The sequence below is a fragment of the Haliotis cracherodii genome, unplaced genomic scaffold (genome assembly GCF_022045235.1).
Source record: "Haliotis cracherodii isolate W230 unplaced genomic scaffold, xgHalCrac1.p SCAF_2, whole genome shotgun sequence".
Classification (NCBI taxonomy): domain Eukaryota; kingdom Metazoa; phylum Mollusca; class Gastropoda; order Lepetellida; family Haliotidae; genus Haliotis; species Haliotis cracherodii.
In genome coordinates this window covers 35,326,930-35,347,355 of record NW_027266275.1, presented here as the reverse complement: position 1 = coordinate 35,347,355, position 20,426 = coordinate 35,326,930, and the positions used below count along the sequence as shown (strand labels likewise).

The window sequence follows — 20,426 nt, the reverse complement described above, 5'->3', positions numbered from 1 at the left end:
TGACAGAAATAAGAAAGTGATTTTCCTCTCACATTGTTATCTCCCCTGACTGCTAAATGGCGGTGACCGTCCATGCTGACTCGTAAACCAGAGGGGGAAACCGAAGGTTGGATGCCCCTTTGGCCTAGAAAACATAAATGTGACAATCTACTCGAATACTCTAGTTCCCAATATATCGCAATACATATTACTCATATACACCAATAATATATCACTGATACCACATAATTTAACTGATATGCATCAGCTTGTTGATGATATCCCTGAAATTCAATAGTTTTGATATCACTGATATGCTGTAGATGTAATTTCAGTGATACAAAGAACACATGAGGAATATCACATGTGTTATGAAAGCACCTCTTGTTACACATTCACAGTATGTATCAATAGAAATATGCAAGATGACTCGGATAATATTTTTAAGGACACTATGCCTGAACACACGTAGCATCACTTTTATGCTTTGGAATATTACATTCAGTCAGACCAATTTCTTGTTTTCTTGTATGGATTTTCTTCATTATTCCTAAATTGCAAGAAAAATTAAATGCTGTGACGGTTGATTGGAACCTTATTTCCTAAATGGATCTTGTTGATTTTCAAAGAATAAAATTTTAAAATATGTCCAAAAAATTTATTTTGATTTAAATAATAAGTACTTTTGACTTATTTGGTTTTATCTTAACAAGGCTTTATTGATTGCATTTTATACTTCCAATTTAGACAAAACAATCTATAAAATAAAAATACAGTTATTCTGGCATTACACTGGTGTGTATTAACTCTTGAAGAGATTCACATGCTTCTTACTACAAGTTTCACAGGGTGCTGCTGACTGTCATTCACTTGTTGACTATAGTAGTTCATCTTCACCCTTCTGTCTCACTAACTTGATGTGCCTGGTTCAGTCCCAGTATAGCGAACATCTGGTCCCTGCCGAAGAAAGAAGAGTAAGAACGTCTCTGTAAAAATACATGTGCACTGTTACCTCTTGCATCATAAACCTCTTCCTACTGACGCCATGTCGACCTCGCTCTTGCACTGCCATGTCCTGCACATATTTACTTCTTGCATCATTGTCTTGCATCGTTGTCTTGCATCATTATCTTGCATCGTTATCTTGTATCATGGCTGCTCACCTTGACATCGTCGGTGTGAGCATGTGTTATTGGTTTTTGTCGATGCAGCATTCATCTGTCCATTTAGTAGCACTGCAGTCGTTACCATTATGGCCACAATAAATTAATTGTTAAATTTTCATTAAAACATGAAATGTGAGGCACAGAGCATATATTTTTAAATTTTATTTTTAATAAACTGTTCAAGGCATCTCTGTACATTTCCGTCAATGGATGTGATTGACATGAAGCATGTTTGTTGGGATTATGTTAATTGTTTGTTTTATCAAGTAAAGAAAGAAGGTGGCACATGTAGTGATTCTGTCGACTGTAGTTCTTAGGAAAGACTATAATGTGAAGGGGTAGTGAGGTAGGTGGGATGAAATTCTAATAATTAATGTATTATGGCCTGTAGCATGTTTTTAGTTTTGAGAGAAGGTCCTTTTATACTATACTATAAAGATTATCATTTTAAAATAATCGATAAAGCCACCATGGTAGAACTGAAGAAACTGCTATCAAAATATTGAACAAACAATCACAATATTTTAGAATATCTATGGTATATAAGTAGAAAACTTCATACTTCAAAGGTGTACTTAATCATCACCCATCTTTATATGAATATCATAACAGTTAATGCTACCCAACATGTATTTGTCCTTGTTAAACAAAATACCGTATTTGATGTAATAAGCACCCAGGGCACTCTCAAAATTTGAAATAGGGGGCTCTTATAAGAACATAATTTTGGTGAGAGAAAAAACAGAGTTGAAAGATCATAAATTTCATAGTTTATGCTGACAGCCTGAAATGATACAAAAGAAAAATCTGTGCGTATCATACACGACAGATATATTTTCCAGAATTTAATTGCCCATAATTAAGGGTGCATATAACACACAAGTGCGTATTCTACACAAATTAATAAGTCTTGTGTACATTGATCAATCGGAAGGGGTGCTAATTGGGATTTTTCACTCACCAATATATCAGCAAATATCACCGTGGGCACTTATTAGAGCGGAGTGCTTATTACGTCGAATACGGTACTTAATCAAATTGTCTCTCAAGTGGTATATAATCCTGATAGGTGAGCTTCTGTACCTTTGGTAGTATGGTTATTGTTTATTGTTCATACCCAATTAAGTTCATTATAAATACACTTTTAATTATTTGGTACATAGCACTTCACTTCATTTAAACCAAACAAAACTCAACCACTTATACAAGGTCATGCAAGCAGCGACAGATGCACTTTCATAGTTAAATAGACAAATAATATTCCATGCAGTGTTCGATATAATCGCCTGCAGTGGGCCCATGGCAAGTAGATCTCATGACCTGTAGTTTCAAATTTGTATGAGTCCTGATGGCCTGCAGTAGATTTATGTTCCAATTATTTGTCACAAGAAGCTGCAGTTTTTTAAATGAGGGCCTGAACAGTTTAGTCAGGGACTGCAGTTTCTTAAGTCTGTGGGTTCTGATGGCGGCTTGGTGATATATTATATTCCAAACACTGATTACATCTATGCCTCCCAAATCACTTTGAAATTAAAAAAAGACATGTTTAAGACACCATAAATGTTTTCCAGGAGCCTTTTTTTCATAAGTCATGCTTATCAGGTTGCACTTAAAACAGTAGATATCAAGAATCATGACAATACATTGCCGCAGTATCAAATACTCCAGGGGTCATTTGCACAGAATAATCTCAGTGTAGACATTAATATAGACAGCAATAGTTGTAGCTTGGATCACCCTATACATCTTGGGCAAGCTCAGTAGCCTAAATAGTGAATTTGTGTTATATGATACATCGAGAATCTCCATAAAATTAACTACACACCCAAAGGACATGTTTGCATGTTTGTTGTGTACACCTAGCATGCACATACTGACATCCTACAACAAATTGTATGTAATTCATCGGGAAATATTGTCTGTATTGTATTGAACTTTTGTTATTCATCAAATAAATCAGAAAATGTAAACTTCAGATTTTGCACCAAATTTCTTTCACATTTCATGTAAGTTTTATCCGGGGATAATGTTTTAACTGGTGTTCATTTTCTGTTATGTGATTTGTGTAGAGGCAAACATTCCAATAAAAGGTGTGACAGAAACATGTAAACATATGATGGGCTGCTGCTAGATTTGTGCAGATGGTGTGTTCCCCACATGCATGTGCGATAACCATCTCCACCTGGGATATCAACAAGTGCTGCTATACATGTTGAAGTATCATGAATCATGAATACCAAAGATGTTTTTAAATGAATAAAGTCTGGATCAAGTAAATGATTGAATAAAAATTATATAGTATATATTTCAGACTAGTGGTTTAAAATATAACTGAAAATTGCTTTTAAGAATGTTCACACTGCAATGATGCTTAACAATGATACAGATATTTATACTCTTTAAATTCATATGGAGTTATTGTCTGACAAAATCTAATAGGTTAGGGACTGCAAAAGCTCTCTGTCTGTTTCAACTGTTTAATAAGAGGAAAATTCAGGGGGAAACAAAGGGGCAATGGGGTAACTCTGTGGGTAAGCTTTTACAGGTTACACTGAAAACTCTCAGCCCAGTTTGATGGATAAAATATGTAAACCCCATTCTTGGTATTCCCATGTGACATTTTTAAAGATACCTTTGGACTTGATTCCTTCATGGGGGTGGGGCAGGCTACTGATGCCTACGTTGGGGGGAACGGGGGTGGAGGGTGGCTAGTGGTCCCACATGGAAGCAACGTGAAGTCCATTTCTTGTGTCCCATCCATGAATATAGTCACTAAAAGTGGCATAAGACTTGCTTTCTCCTTTAAAACACAACTGACGTTTTGATTTACTTACCATTAATACATACTATTATTAAGCATCACTGCAGTCTGATATGGGAGTTTCCTATCCACCTCTACAACATGTCTCCCCTCCTGTAGGCCAACCAGTGCCAGTAAGACCTCACTGGACGGAGGGACGAGTTTGAACCTGAGTGAAGCAGCCTCACCTGTGCCCTCCACAGACCAGCTGACCCCCGGTGAAGAGCCAAGGAGATTCGACTCCACGGGGATGTTCCACTGGTGTCCAGACAGGCCGCTCGATGAAGTGGTTATTGTAAGCTTGGTTCTCAGCTACGATTTGTTTCTAGTCAGGTATTAATCATCTGGGATTCCAAACTAAGCTCTCTTTGCAGGCAGATTTGGAAAAATAGTGACATTTTTAAAAATTGGATTTTTTTCACATTCTTACCTTTGCAAATTCTGAGGAATTCTGAAATTTGGGCAATTCAAAGTGGGAATTTTTGTTGTCATTTGCTGCAGACTGGGAGCTGAATATCGTCATCTAAGCAGGTCTAGATGAGTCCTTGTGTGTACTGCTGTACTTTTACAGTCCACATAGCAACCGATTCCTCCTTAAGTAACTTTCTCATAGAGGTTAATGCTGATTCTGCCTTGACTTTCACAAGTCAGGGTGCACAACTATATCTGCGGCCATTTCTATACACCCAAACTGTATCTGTAAATTTGTAAACCAAAAATGTTAATTCAAAATAAAAGTTTGCGAAAGTTACGAACCTGTAAACAAATTGAATGAGTAAAAGTTTAAAAACTGTCTCTGAAAATGCTTGAAACAAAAAGTTGACATGCTAGATGTTCACAAAAAATTGTGTAGTGAACAAACACAAGATTATTCAGCTGCTCCTTTCGGAGGAAAAACTCGAAGCAGTCACCAAAAAAAATTTCTACCTCAAACAAAAGGCTCAGGCCCCCTAGGGAAATTAAATGGCCAGTCCTGAACGTCTACTGAATTTAATGTCTTCAATTGCAGGACCGGAACCAGGCTTCAATGACGACAATGCACAGTCACGTGATCGTGTGCCTGTTTGCTGACCCACATTCACCTCTGATTGGTCTGCGCAATCTGGTGATGCCACTGCGTGCCAGCAACTTCCACTACCATGAACTGAAGCATGTTGTCATTGTCGGCGACCTCAAATATCTCGAAAGAGAGTGGAAGACATTGCAGAACTTCCCCAAGCTTTCCATATTGCATGTAAGTTTAAATACTGGTGTGTATTATGTAAGCTGGTAAATTTTTCATACTATCATACTGTTCTAATAGTATGTGTCTCTGTACATATATACTACTCCAAGGGGGGCCCTTGAGGGCCAGGTCGTCTAAGGCGCCGCGATTTGCTGTGGAGAGTTGTGTCCTTTGGGCATGCCAGAAATCAATGATTGGTTCGAATCCCGGGTCGCCCTGATTATGTATCTAGGTTTGTGAGCACCATACCCGTGCTCGTGGGTTTCACCGAAGTGGTAAACATCTGACCTGCATCACTTCGGGCTTTCCTCCCACATTGAGCTGACACACCGCGATATAACTTGGATACTGTTAAAAGCGCCGTTAAACCCAACTCACTCACTGCTACTCCAAGGAAGTTAAGGACCAACCAGTTTGTTCATATTAGTATTATAAATCTGTCATGACACCAGCCTTATTAACACTGCACACATGGCAGCATATTCATGTAGAAGAACATATTAGAATCTGAATAATCATTTCTGTTTTTTCTCCCCAGGGATCGCCTCTCAACCGTGCCAACCTTCGAGCAGTCAACATTAACCTGTGTGATATGTGTGTTATCGTGTCTGCGAAGGATAAAAATATTGATGACCCCAACCTGGTGGACAAGGAGGCCATCTTGTGCTCACTGAACATCAAAGCCATGAACTTTGATGACAGTATCGGCCTCATCCAGTCCTCAGCCCCTACCAGTGCAGGTCAGTAGCCTCATCCAGTCCTTGCCCCCACTAGAGCAGGTCAGTAGCCTCATCCAGTCCTTGCCCCCACCAGCGCAGGTCAGTAGCCTCATCCGGTCCTTGCCCCTACCAGTGCAGGTCAGTAGCCTCATCCAGTCCTTGCCCCTACCAGCGCAGGTCAGTAGCCTCATCCAGTCCTTGCCCCCACCAGTGCAGGTCAGAAGCCTCATCCAGCCCTTGCCCCCACTAGAGCAGGTCAGTAGCCTCATCCAGTCCTTGCCCCTACCAGTGCAGGTCAGTAGCCTCATCCAGTCCTTGCCCCTACCAGTGCAGGTCAGAAGCCTCATCCAGTCCTTGCCCCTACCAGTGCAGGTCAGAAGCCTCATCCAGCCCTTGCACCACCAGTGCAGGTCAGAAGCCTCATCCAGTCCTTGCCCCCACCAGTGCAGGTCAGTAGCCTCATCCAGCCCTTGCCCCACTACTACAGATCAGTAGCCTCATCCAGCCCTTGCCCCGCTACTACAGGTCAGTAGCCTCATCCAGTCCTTGTCCCCACTAGAGCAGGTCAGTAGCCTCATCCAGTCCTTGCCCCCACTAGAGCAAGTCAGTAACCTCATCCAGTCCTTGCCCCCACTAGAGCAGGTCAGTAGCCTCATCCAGTCCTCAGCCCCTACCAGTGCAGGTCAGAAGCCTCATCCAGTCCTTGCCCCCACCAGTGCAGGTCAGTAGCCTCATCCAGCCCTTGCCCCACTACTACAGATCAGTAGCCTCATCCAGCCCTTGCCCCGCTACTACAGGTCAGTAGCCTCATCCAGTCCTTGTCCCCACTAGAGCAGGTCAGTAGCCTCATCCAGTCCTTGCCCCCACTAGAGCAGGTCAGTAGCCTCATCCAGTCCTTGCCCCTACCAGTGCAGGTCAGTAGCCTCATCCAGTCCTTGCCCTCACCAGAGCAGGTCAGTAGCCTCACCCAGTCCTTGCCCCCACTACTACAAGTCAGTAGCCAAATCCAGCCCTTGCCCCTATCATTGTAGGTAAGTCATTTGTTTTGCTTGCTTTCCAGATCTTAGATTGAGAAAAAATAATAAAATCAGTTTCGTTACGCTGGAGACAGAGAAAATGGTTTTGAAAATAACACATAATCTCAAAATATTTGACAGTTACTGAAATGACAAATGAAATAGCCTTGTGGTTTTTTTTTAATACCTCAAAACAGAAACAACCGAGATTTGAAAGGACCAGAACCAGTAAGACCAGATGTATTTGTTTCATTTGCAACAACTGACCGACTTTAACCTCAAGGCCCCTTGAAAACTGTTGAATGCGTTTTATTTTTTATTTATTTCGATCATGCAACTGATAACTACAAAATCTGTAAACCTCCCCTGCAAGAACTGTCTGAACTGTATATGGAAGAGCAGGAAGTGACGATGTTTTCCTTTCTCAGGGTTCTTACCTCCCGGGTTCTCCCCCATGGGCAGTCCGGCCAGCGTGTCAAGGCGAGGCTCAGTGTGTGGATCCAATGTACCACTTATCACCGAACTAGGTAAGTCACTCAACTCTCACACAGTGAAGCCAGATGCCATCTTTAGTTGGCGACACATGCTGAATAGACCTTGATGCCATTATGCTTCATGTTGACACGTAAAGACAGTTATTTGCAAACTTCAAGAGAAGGCCTAAGTATATGCAAGTCCATGCCCCAAGATGATTTTCTTGCCATATGTTTGTACTGTCTTTGTCTACATCTCCGAAGAAATCAGATTGAGTGAAAGACTTTCTCGTGTACGAATGTAATAAAGACACTTGGCTAACACCTCTAAAATCATATGATCATTTCATATCGCCATGCCAGGAACTACTGGTAATCTAAAACCAGCAGTCATGTTGTTTCAAGTCACTGTGCAGAGTTGTTTCCCTTAGCCATGCCAGGATCTGCTTGTTGTGAGTTCGGCTCCCAGATATGCCTCGATTAGTAATGTTGGTTTGCGCCATACTCATGCTCATTTTCTTCAGCCTATATCCCTCTGCAATTTCTCCCACAAAAAGCTGCATATTCTTTTTCCAACCTGCCTACTGCATAGAAAAAATGTAGGCCAATGCTTACATATTTACAGACAGAATTGGTCTTCCAGTAATACATGATGCACTCATGTGATAATTGTAGCATGATGTACTTGGGAACTATTGCCCTAGACACAATAGTATACTCTAAACTATCCTTAAAATCATAAGAAAAATTTTAACAGAAATGTTAAACCAACTCACACCTTTCCACAATGCAAAGATTAGATAAGGATATCTAGATGTATATGGATGTCTTATAATGCTTGTTCATCTGTTCAGCCAATGACTCCAATGTCCAGTTTCTGGACCAAGATGACGACGATGACCCTGATACGGAGCTGTACATGACGCAGCCGTTCGCCTGTGGTACTGCCTTCGCTGTCAGTGTCCTGGACTCACTCATGAGCACAGTAAGTTCAGGAACCTTATTCTTCTTATCCTTGGTTCTCACCACCATTCACAGGGGTCCAGCTGTCCAAAGCATTGCAATTTGCTGTGCTGAGTTGCATCCCTTTGGCATGCCAGAATCCTAAGATCGGGGGTTGAAATCCCTGCTTGCTCTGATTGTTTTTAGGTTTGTGAGAACTATACCTGTGCACATGGGTTTCACCAAAGACCTTCATCACTTTGGGTTTTCTTTCCACATCAAGCTGACATGCTGTGATATAACTAAAACATACTGGTCAAAGTGGTCATTGACCCAACTCACTCACTTATTCATGACATCAATGACCAACGTGATTTAAGTGCTGAGATTGATAAAACTCCAATACTTAAACATAGTCATGGCACTACAATTGTTTTTTACCCATGAAGATCTGGGGTAGAATAGGTCTTCAGCAACCAATACTTGTCGTAAAAGGCGACTATGCTTGTTGTAAGAGGGATTGGATGGTCAGGCTTGCTGACTTGGTTGATGCATGTCATCGTATCCCAGTTGCATGGATCGATGCTCATAATGTCAATCACTGGATTGTCTGGTCCAGACTCGATTATTTACAGACCACCGTCATATAGCTGGAATATTGCTGAGTTAGGTGTTAAACAACAAACAAAAACAATTGTTTTTATTCATGGTTATACTTGCCATAAGTTCTCTTCACATGTAGTCTAATGATGTTAATCTTTACTTGTTTATATTAAGACATTATTTTTTACTGAGATTGTCTTCATTACGGAAGCCCATATCATTTTTCTTTTTTTTTCTTGAAAGTTCAAGATAGCATGTTGAAATTTCAAAGTGATATGTTGAAATCTCAAGATAGCATGTTGAAAGTTCAAAATACAATTTGAAATTTCAAGTGCAATAACAATGTTAAAGCATAATTGTATTATCTTCAATTTTCAATTTAGTGGCTTGAATTTTCAAGAAAGGAAAAAAGGGATGTGGTCCTAATAGGTCCTTAATACTGATTGACTTTATATTGTTAATTGAAAGACAAGTCAGCGGATGGTTCTCCTGTTTCAGAGTTATTTCAACGACAACGCACTGACATTGATTCGCACCCTCATCACAGGGGGCGCAACCCCCGAGCTGGAGCAGATTCTGGCGGAGGGGGCGGGGATGAAGGGGGGCTACTGCACCCCATCTGTTCTGGCCAACCGGGACCGGTGTAGAGTGGCGCAGATCTCGCTGTTTGATGGTCCACTGCAGCAGTTTGGGGTAGGTGTCAAGGTCATACCAGACTTGTCTGTAAGGTAAAACCTGATCTTTCTATAGACACCATATAACCAGGTGGGCCATCAGGTAGCATTTACAATGCATAGTTGTGGTTTTCGGTGATGAAATAGAGACAGTATTGTTGTAGTAATGTTGTGATGTCACAGTCAATCATTGTGAGGTTACATTATAGTTTCTAATAACTTAGGTGTTATGTGACATGTCATGTGATCATTGTTTATGTCATGTGATGTTACAATCCATCGTTGTTGATGTGATGTTAGATGGTGTTTTAATGAATTATTAGTGTCATGTGAAAGGTTGTGGATGAACTGACAACACTCTGATTTCTACTGGGCTTGGAGAAATCTTCTTTATGATTTCAGGAAGCAGGTAAATATGGGGACCTGTTTGTCCACGCGTTGCGGCACTTTGGTATCCTGTGTATTGGGCTGTACCGATTCCGAGATACAAGTGAGTCTGTGAAGAGTCCCTCATCAAAGCGGTATGTGATAGCAAACCCGCCTGAAGACTTCAAGCTGCTACCTACTGATCAGGTGGGTTGGAAAACACAAGTAGACAAGACTTACGCTAATGTTTACATTCTGCTGACCTCCAAAAAGTAAATAAATAAAAGCATTTTGTTTTCTTACCGACTGACCAAGATGTGTAACTAAAAAATCTTTAAAACAAGAAATATAAAGACTACTCCTATATATTATGGAATTATTATATCGTCTGGGGGCGGTCGGGTAGCTTAGTGGTTAAAGCGTTTGCTCGTCACGCCGAAGACCCGGGTTCAATTCCCGACATGGGTAAAATGTGTGAAGCCCACTTCTGGTGTTCCCCGCCGTGATATTGCTGGAATATTGCTAAAATCGGCGTAAAATCATAGTCACTCACTCACTCATATCGTCTGGGTAGGTTGGAAAACACAAGACTTGAGGGAAGTTTCTGAGTGTGGGTTTTCATTTGTTAAGATGGAAATTTCTGATTCGAGGTGGCAGACAAATGAAGCTTAATCATTTTAGAAAGCTGACATCTCATTGGGCAATAAGCGTTCATTTTGAGTTCATGTGACAGCCCATGTAAGGTTGTTAGATCTTGATGTCAGGGGTATCAAATCGTAACAACAGACCTGGTTTTAATGAGATTGACACATATTCTAGTATTATAGTGGCCTTATTGAGCTACCATCCACCCACTGTGTAATTTCAATGATCATGTTTTTCAGGTCTATTGTCTTCAACCTTTCAACTTCAATGAAATCATGAAAAAAGCAAAAAAGAAAAGAAGGGCAGAGACTGATTCATAGCTGTTATCATGGTAACAGGAGGCAATATCAACACCCAAGCCAAGCCGTATTCCACAGACAAGATTTATAATACTCTTTCAATATGGTCATTGTCTTTCTTCACACTCAGTGATGGCAGTTTTTATATATGAAACGTTTACACCACCAAGTTGTTGCTATTTCTCAACGTTTAAGGTGTATTCTTCATTATCGAAGTGCCCAATACTCGTCAACAAATCCTGGCCTTAAATATAAGGGTATGTTTAATCTATTTTAGTTCTTAAATATTTAATGGTTGCCACAAGTCAAAATGTTTTTATATAAATATAAAAAACATATACATAGAAGATTATATGTTTGGTTTTTAATGCCAGGAGATATGAAAATAATTTGAAAGTAATAACTATACCGAAAAGCAGAATTCCATAATTTATTTTACTACAGAAGTGAGTTTTATATATTTTACATTTGAAATATAATATGACACAACTTTACAGCATATCCAAGTTATTTCTCTCAAACATATCGTGTTGACAATATGGAGCAAGCTCAAGCATGTCAAATAAGTACAGTTGAATAAGTCAATGTTTATCAAATGATTTTTAAATAATTGAAAAAGTTTCAATAATGGGTACTTTTAGAATTGTATCTATCGATATGTTTTATATCCATACATGAGGAGGCACGTTGTATTGATACTTCATTACTTTGACTTCTCAATGACATCCGTGCTATTATTTCACGTGAAAATTGTGGTTTAGATAATCATGTTCAGACACTGCTGATTTGCACAATGATAATCTGTCATTGTAGTATCCCTGGTCCATTGTGTATTCATTCTGTATGAAATGCTTCTGTTCAAGTTAAAGAGATGTTCCACTCATCAATCAAAATTGTGATATGGACTCTACCTATATCCAGAGCTTGAATGCAACACATATGGCAACATGTTCAGTCTCGTTAAGATCAGATCTTAGTTCTCTCTGTTGTTAAAAAAGATCTAAGGACATCCCATTACGGGTCACGTCAGAACGACCTTTCATCTGAGCAATCAAAGCGTCGCTTACCAGATCGTGAAAGTGACAGTCGGAATGTGTTTTCTAATCATGCAACCTCGAAAACATTAACACGGGGTATTCTGAACAACAGTAACAGCCCATACGACTGATTCCGTCAAAATTATCGTCTATCTCTTATTTGCATGGGACAAACATATGAACAGAGGAGGCATTGCACAGTCCGTGGGAAGCATTGCAATACAATCGCAACGATATATAAGACATTCAGGAAGGTTTGTTTGTTCAGTTTTCAAAATTGTAATCAAGAACTGTTCCAAAATATTTTTTAAGCATAGTCTGAAATGGAAGTCGCCAGGTTGAAACGAGCGCAGTAAAGCTCGAGAAAGCTGCTTTCTAATTGGATGATGTTGACTTGCTAGTCGTTTCAGTGGGAGGTCAAGGTTCGCGAAAGGCCGTTCTGACGTGACCCGTAATGGGATGTCCTCAGATCTTTGTTTAGCGGCAGCAAGAACTTAGATCTGATTTTAATGAGATTGCAACATGCTACTCTCAGCATATTCGGAACAAATGTGATGTTTCACTCCTTTACTGGAGGCCGCCATTTTGAGCAAAGTTGTGATGTCGTGACCTATCACTCTCTTAAGACATTTTGGACAACAGAAGAAAGCAAACAGTGGCCCTTTTTGAATTTTGCTTTATCATGGCTTGTGTGCAAGATGTTTAGAGAATAAAGTCTACCATGTAGTACTGCATGAAACAAATTTTCGTTCATATCAATTTGAAATATTGGTGGACTATCTCTTTAATCTACACCATATGAAGACTAGGGTTGGCAGCAATGAATCTGATTTAAGTACCAACAAAGTAATTGTGGATTATTCTCAAATAATGCTATCATCACATTCAACGCAGTAAAAATCAATGTGAACTCTTAAACAAAAATAAATCATTATTACCATATTTAATGTATAAACTCAAAAAGTATTCAAATCTATTAAAAAAATAAGTTGTAACTGTATTTGAAATATGTTCCAAGGCTCATAAAAGGTTTCAAGCATTAATGCTTAATAAGAATCTATTCCACTTTGTTTTAAATGACTTCTCAATGCTATATTATGATATAAAAAATACTTATATACAACAAACCAGAAGGGCAAATCTACAATTAAATTGGAAAAAAAACACTTTTGTTGGAATAGGGTGCTTGATATGTTGAATATGGTATTACTTTAATATGATTGTTGTAATCATATATGTGATTTTTTAGTCTCATGAAGTATGGATTGATAAGTGAATATAACGATAAATTTTGTGTTTGTGTGTAGATATTTCGTTCCACGCATATATTAATTTTACACTAAAATGGCAATATTTGAACATGGCACCAAATAACAAGACTAGCAATGCACTCTGGTGATTTACTGGGTCTTGGATATGAGCTTACCTCTTTAACAGCAGATATTGTTGAAATTTCTTTTCTGATTTTTCACACAATGAATTGTACTTAAATGAAAGTTCCACTGTGTGTATATATCCATTTATAATATGTGTATATTGAGCTGTTATACATTCTAAATGTATATTATTTACAGAAAAAGTTTGTATATACACAGATGTAGATATGCTGTATATTATATATATAGAATTGAGGTAATATGATTATGAATTATCTGCCCTGAGAGATTATACGTAATTGGAGCTATACTACCATTGTTATGTATTGATAAACGAACGAAAGTGTTTTGCAGTGATGTTGAAAAAAAAGATTACAAAGCAAAAAAATTTAAATTTTAAGTTTTTCTTGTAAGGCATGATAAAAATAATGACTTTTTTGTTTAGGAGATCGTATTCCCCCACCACTTGTTGAAAAATTCAATCATGTGCATTTTATCTATATCAGTATACTGGACTATACTCAGAGGTTAACTGACATCACAGTTTGCCATTTTGCAAGATGAAGCTCATGTTGGTCAATATTATATTGTACAGTTATGGACTATTTGTTACGATTTTCACTTGTTCTAAAATTGTCACATGACCAATGTGCTGATGGGAACACAACTAGCTTCGATATTTTGCAGGCAACCATTAATACAACCACAAAGGCCATTTTCTTTTTGGTTAATCTTTGTATTTTATGCACTTGCAATGTTTGAAATGAAATTTTGATATTCAACTTGACCATCAACTTAGTCTTTGTCATAGAGCTCAAACATAACCAAGTGTGTTGTACATGTACCGGTATTATATTCATTCATGACATGGTTTGAAATTCTGGTTTGTGTGCCAATTTTTTTATGTACACTGCATTCCTGTCGACTAATAATAACACTTTCTCTTTTGTATACATATTGAGTAAACAGATGGTGTTATGTTTCCTTTTTGACCAAAGTCAAATTTTAGATTGGCACTTACACATTAACATTTTGAATGGAAAAATGTTGAATTTCAATATATTTTTCATATTACAGTGATTAATCAATCAATAGTAGTCAGTAAGATGTCAATCATATTTATTCAAATACACTGATAAAATTTTATTTTACAATACCAGTACTATCACCTAAAATCTTGCCAAAAGAGTATAAGAACGCAATTTTAAGACAACGTAACTCAAAAATTGATTTTTATACCAAAAATTCAAAATTTGGTCAGTGAGACATTGTTGTAAGTTGTGTGTGATTCAATCTTGCAACATCTAGCTCAGGAAAAAAGTGTCAGTTTCCATCTCAGATCTCCTCAGTATTGTTCATATGTATGCCTGCATTGCTTCTCACCAGTACTCACTGCACCCCACTTCATGCCAGAGTTGTGTCCCTTTGCTACCAGATCAGGTTAAGGTAAGTTAGACTCCAGATTTTGCCCAATTATGATTCTTGATCTCTCCTCAAGGATTCATCAAAGTGATAAATGTCTCTGACCTGTATCCCTTTGCTCTTTTCTCCTGAGCTGACTGCCGTGTTGTAACGGAAATACTTTTCAACGTGGTGTGCGGCCCGACTCACTCACTCACTCAACAGACCACCGCTTCCTCACTCCATTTGAAGTCACACTTTACACACATGAATCTGGAGCCACTTCCTGGAAAACATATCATCAAGTAGTATGAATTTGTTTAGTTTTTCATTACAAGACGATGGGCCATCGTCGATGTTGTACTTAACACCTGCTTTAAGTGTATAGTTTCCTACTGGTGTTTGTAATGGCTTTGCTAGAGGTGTTACACAGTGATCATGTATCTTGTCAAGTCCCAGTGAAAAAAACCTATTGTCCTTGGGACTACTTTCTTTTATCTAATGACTTTTCATTTCTGAAGAATTTTTATCAAATTCTATTTTGAGACAAATACTATTTGCTAATGAACTTATTATTGATATGTTCCAACTGTTGCATATGAAATCATATTTAAGATATTTTTTCTGGAACAATGTTTAACTTTTTAACTACTCTTATTACCTTTTTGTCAAATGTTATCATCCCTTCTAAATTGATTGGTGTTTTGTTTGTGTCTATTGTCTACATATGAACAGCCCTACCACATGCAGATGTACATTTCCCTGCAACTGTTTTTGTCCAGTTGTGGATTATTCTGTTTATCATCATTTTTAATATTCAATAGAACGAACATTGACAAGAGAGGTTGGTGTGATGAAGTTAAAGCAAGAAATATTTATATAAAACTAGATACACTGCATAATGATTGAGGTACGAGAGCTTTTAGACAGTTTGAAGAGTTGGGTTGTGATTGGAATATAATAATGGTGCCAACAGGTATATAGTAATTTGAACTAGGAATTCTGACCAGTCTCATTTGTGTGAAGCTAATTAAGTAATAGAGATTGGTTATGTTTATCAATATTCACATTGATTTTATTTATTAGATTTAAATATTGTCTATCAAAGCGACTTCAGTATGTTAAATGTATTTTGAGATTTTTTGGGTATGAAATCTTACATATAAAAGATAAATAAAAACAGATTTGTGTGTAGTCAATCCTTTCTGCTGACACAGCTGAATCTTACCATTTTGAAGGACAGGGACGGTCTCAAACGGAAAAATATTTAAATCAATCTCAAACTGTGATATGCCATAATCAATTATCACAAAAGCATTTACTTTACAGAACTCAACCACAATTCAAGGGACCAGTCATTATGATAGGTAGATTTATAACAGTCCCTAATTAAAGAATTTGATACAATCAGTTAATCATTAACTATCATTGTCCATTAAGGATGTCTACTAGTCTGTGTTGAACTTGTCCGACTTAGGTATTTATAAAATGTTGATTATTTAAACTGTCCTGATGATCAATAGAGGGGGTTATTGTGCATTTATTGGCTGGGCTTATTGGCAGTCCTAGCAAGTTTGATTCCTGTCCTTCAAGTAACTGTCCACCAGTTCAAATGTTAAGATGTTTACCAAATTATCAGTTGCTCACCCTAGCTACACTGAACAAGGAAGGAAACGGGCACCGGCCATGGAACATCGTCTCCATTTTTACCACACTTACTATATATGTGGGGCAGTTGGGTTGCTTAGTGGTTAAAGTGTTCGCTCGTCACGCCGAAGACCCGGGTTCGATTCCTGACACGGGTACAATGTGTGAAGCCCATTTCTGGTGTCCCCCGCTGTGATGTTGCTGGAATATTGCTAAAGCGGCATAAAACCATACTCACTCACTCACTAACTATATAAGCATATTTGGCAATGCATTTATGTTATACTTTAAAGAACATTGAAGCACTTCTTCTATTCAATTTCGCATAAGCAGTATCCAATATGTCACACAAACTGGAATTAATTCAATTTTTGTTTGATATACATGAAGTGGTATCTTTGATAATTTGATTTGAAGTCTATGATTCTTGACTGCAATAGATTAACTTACATTTTGTCGTTAGATCACACCTATACACAACAATCTGAGTTGTGCAGTAATCCCAAACTCACACCAGCAGATATACTTCATGGTACAGGATTTAACACTCCACCCGAGTACAAAACCAGAACATGGCAAACACTGTGTTGTCAGATTGTAGTTAAGGCTCTGTCTAAACTGCTTGTGATAAAAAATTTAAAACAGAAGAACTTGCTAAACCTAATTCAGTACATGAAAATGTCTTTTCTTAAATCATGTTTTCTTCAAACATTGTCATGGAAACCAACTGAAATTGTTTTCAAGTAAGATTTTAGATATCTTTAAAGTCTTTATGATTATGAATTACTCAGTATTTATGTTCTAGGGTTGTGAGAATGAATATAATAATACTAATTATATCATAACAAAATAACTTGGTATTTAGCAATATTTAAAATACGGTTCTTAACAGTATGGTCTGTAAAGGCGTTGACTGCTTTTGTGGTGGAATTACCAAGGGAGAGTACTCTTACTAAGGGAGGTAACCCATGGCAGAAGCAGTCTGGTATGGGAGAAAACACCACCAGTTGTAGATATTTCTATGTGTAAAAGAAAACCATGCAGATTGTTGCCTGTGATCAAACAAAGTATTTTGTTACTGACAGTCAGTATACTGTATTTTTATAACTCACGAGAAGGGAGAGCGTTTATTAGATCATCATCACGTCAGGACAGAGTGCTGTGAACTTGCTTAATAAACCATTTCTGCTACACGACTGTGTTTGTTGTCAGATCAGAGGACGACATGCTCCATTTGATAAATTAAGTACACTACTGTGCAAAAAATTATCTTTTTCTGAATCATGACCATCGTGAGTATGCATCTCCATCAGCTGCGAATACATATTGCCACTTTGTAGTGAAGTCAGTATTTCTCCCTCAACAAATCAAGCCTAGTCCTGGTTGACATGAGAGGGAAATCAGCAAGTGCACAGATAACATTATTTCTCTTTCGGGTAGCCTAGTGGTTAAAGCGTTCGCTTGTCACGCCAAAGACCCAGGTTCGATTCCTCACATGGATACAATGTGTGAACCCCATTCCTGGTGTTCCCCACCGTGATATTTATAAAACCATACTCACTCACTCACTCAACATGTGGGAAGTTAATTTAACTTCCTTCAGTCATACAAAACCTCATTAACCTTATTGTCACTACTACAGCTCACACAGCAACCGAGAGTTGAAGAGCATTTTGTCAATATATGTCATACCATGGTTGACATAAGAGGTGACTAAAGGGATCGCTGACATCGTATCCCATTGTGTAGATCGATGCTGATGATGTCAATCACTGGATTGTCTGCTCCAAACTCGATTAGTTACAGACTGCCATCATATAGAGGGAATAGTGCTGAGGGGTGCTTAACAACAAACAAGCAAACATACCAAGGACTGGCCAGCTCGAAGTCAGTATCACTGTTTCTGAGTATTAATGTTAAACTAAGGCATGGTTTCTCAGTGGGTTAGGCCACACTTTTTAAATTTTATGTTTCATGGATTTATTCCAGCTTTTGCACGCAAGGTCGATTGAAATAAAAAAATGAATATGTCAATCATTTACTTATTTGAAAGTCATTCTGCCATGGAGTTAAAACTGGCTTCTTGAATCACTGATAGTGATTTAGACATAGAATTTATATATTACATTTTATATTTTATAAGAGGGTCTATATTACTAGCGGAAGGCATAATAAAAATAAATATATCTTTATGTTTAATTTATTTCGGTTCCAGCTGCTTTTTAGTAAGGGCGATGGGCCCATGAAACAAAAGATAAAATGTGTGGCCTTAACACTATAAAAGCAGCATTACTCCTGACTAGTACATGCATTAGAGCAATAATCTTGAACATGGGATATTAAACCCCCCTCCCCTCTAGTAGCCATATGTATTTATGGTTTATGGAGAACATAGAATCCAAACCAGTGAAGTACTCATGAGGACTATAGACAAGAGTGCTAAAGATTAATGCAATGGTTGCAATTGTGGGGACTTTTCTTTGTGCATTACAGTACCTGGATCACAACTGACATTCTAGCAAGTGGCAGGTGCCTGTGTTAAACAATAGTTATTACTATAGACAACCACAATATATCTATAATTATGGAATAAATACTGATACAACTTGTCCTATCTTCCACCATTTGAAGAATCAATTAAATGTTGTAACATATGCTTGCTGCAGGAAACAAAAACTATTTTCCTCTTGAATTTTTTATTGCTGTTGTACATATTTGAAATAACTGCCATAACAAATGTGATAGAAAAATAAAAAATATGATAACTGATAAAATATATTCCCTGCTTGTGTTTGTTACCCTTTATAGATAGCTGGAGGTCAGAAACCAAAGCTGAAACTAATGCTTGTTATGCGCAGTTAAAATAAAAACATGATCAGAAGTAACACATGAACATGATAAAGTGAGTTAATAAATATTTCCCTAAAGAACCTTTTGACACCCCTCCCTCTGGTCCACAGACTGGATCTTCTTGAGTCACTTGACATGCTCCAGTAATGCATGATACTGGGTAACGGTGACCTGTCCCACAGACTGAATCTTCTTGAGTCAATTGACCTGCTCCAGTAATGCATCATACTGGGTAACGGTGACCTGTCCCACAGACTGAATCTTCTTGAGTCAATTGACCTGCTCCAGGAATGCATGATACTGGGTAATGGTGACCTGTCCCACTGACTGAATCTTCTTGAGTCACTTGACCTGCTCCAGTAATGCATCATACTGGGAAACGGTGACCTGTCCCACTGACTGAATCTTCTTGAATCACTTTACCTGCTCCAGTAATGCATCATACTGGGTAACGGTGACCTGTCCCAGACTGAATCTTCTTGAGTCACTTGACCTGCTCCAGTAATGCATCATACTGGGTAACGGTGACCTGTCCCACTGACTGAATCTTCTTGAATCACTTTACCTGCTCCAGTAATGCATCATACTGGGTAACGGTGACCTGCTCCAGTACTGCATCATACTGGGTAACGGTGACCTGCTCCAGAACTGCATTAAACTGAGTAACGGTGACCTGTCCCACAGACTGAATCTTCTTGAGTCACTTGACCTGCTCCAGGAATGCATGATACTGGGTAATGTTGACCTGTCCCACTGACTGAATCTTCTTGAGTCACTTTACCTGCTCCAGTAATGCATCATACTGGGAAACGGTGACCTGTCCCACTGACTGAATCTTCTTGAATCACTTTACCTGCTCCAGTAATGCATCATACTGGGTAACGGTGACCTGTCCCACAGACTGAATCTTCTTGAGTCACTTGACCTGCTCCAGGAATGCATGATACTGGGTAATGGTGACCTGTCCCACAGACTGAATCTTCTTGAGTCACTTGACCTGCTCCAGTAATGCATCATACTGGGAAACGGTGACCTGTCCCACAAACTGAATCTTCTTGAGTCACTTGACCTGCTCCAATACTGCATTAAACTGGGTAACGGTGACCTGTCCCACAGACTGAATCTTCTTGAATGACTTGACCTGCTCCAGTAATGCATCATACTGGGTAACGGTGACCTGTCCCACAGACTGAATCTTCTTGAGTCAC

The 20,426-nt window shown here is 38.5% G+C and overlaps 1 protein-coding gene across 18 annotated transcripts in view; it reads left to right on the top strand.

Moving 5' to 3' along the window:
* Positions 1-17,559, top strand: part of LOC139468031 (calcium-activated potassium channel slowpoke-like) — a 140,944-nt gene extending 123,385 nt beyond the window's left edge. For 14 of the 18 annotated variants that reach the window (XM_071249703.1, XM_071249708.1, XM_071249712.1 and 11 more), the window contains 8 exons: positions 4,066-4,240; positions 4,955-5,179; positions 5,709-5,910; positions 7,334-7,432; positions 8,233-8,363; positions 9,422-9,616; positions 10,000-10,170; positions 10,848-17,559. In XM_071249703.1, coding sequence (XP_071105804.1) covers positions 4,066-4,240; positions 4,955-5,179; positions 5,709-5,910; positions 7,334-7,432; positions 8,233-8,363; positions 9,422-9,616; positions 10,000-10,170; positions 10,848-10,928 — 1,279 coding nt within the window. In that variant the 3' untranslated portion in view covers positions 10,929-17,559. Of the gene's footprint in view, positions 1-911; positions 954-4,065; positions 4,241-4,954; positions 5,180-5,708; positions 5,911-7,333; positions 7,433-8,232; positions 8,364-9,421; positions 9,617-9,999; positions 10,171-10,847 lie in introns of all 18 variants that reach the window. The other 4 variants (XM_071249714.1, XM_071249715.1, XM_071249713.1 and 1 more) reach the window with 1 other exon arrangement.
* The last annotated feature ends 2,867 nt before the right edge of the window (positions 17,560-20,426 follow it).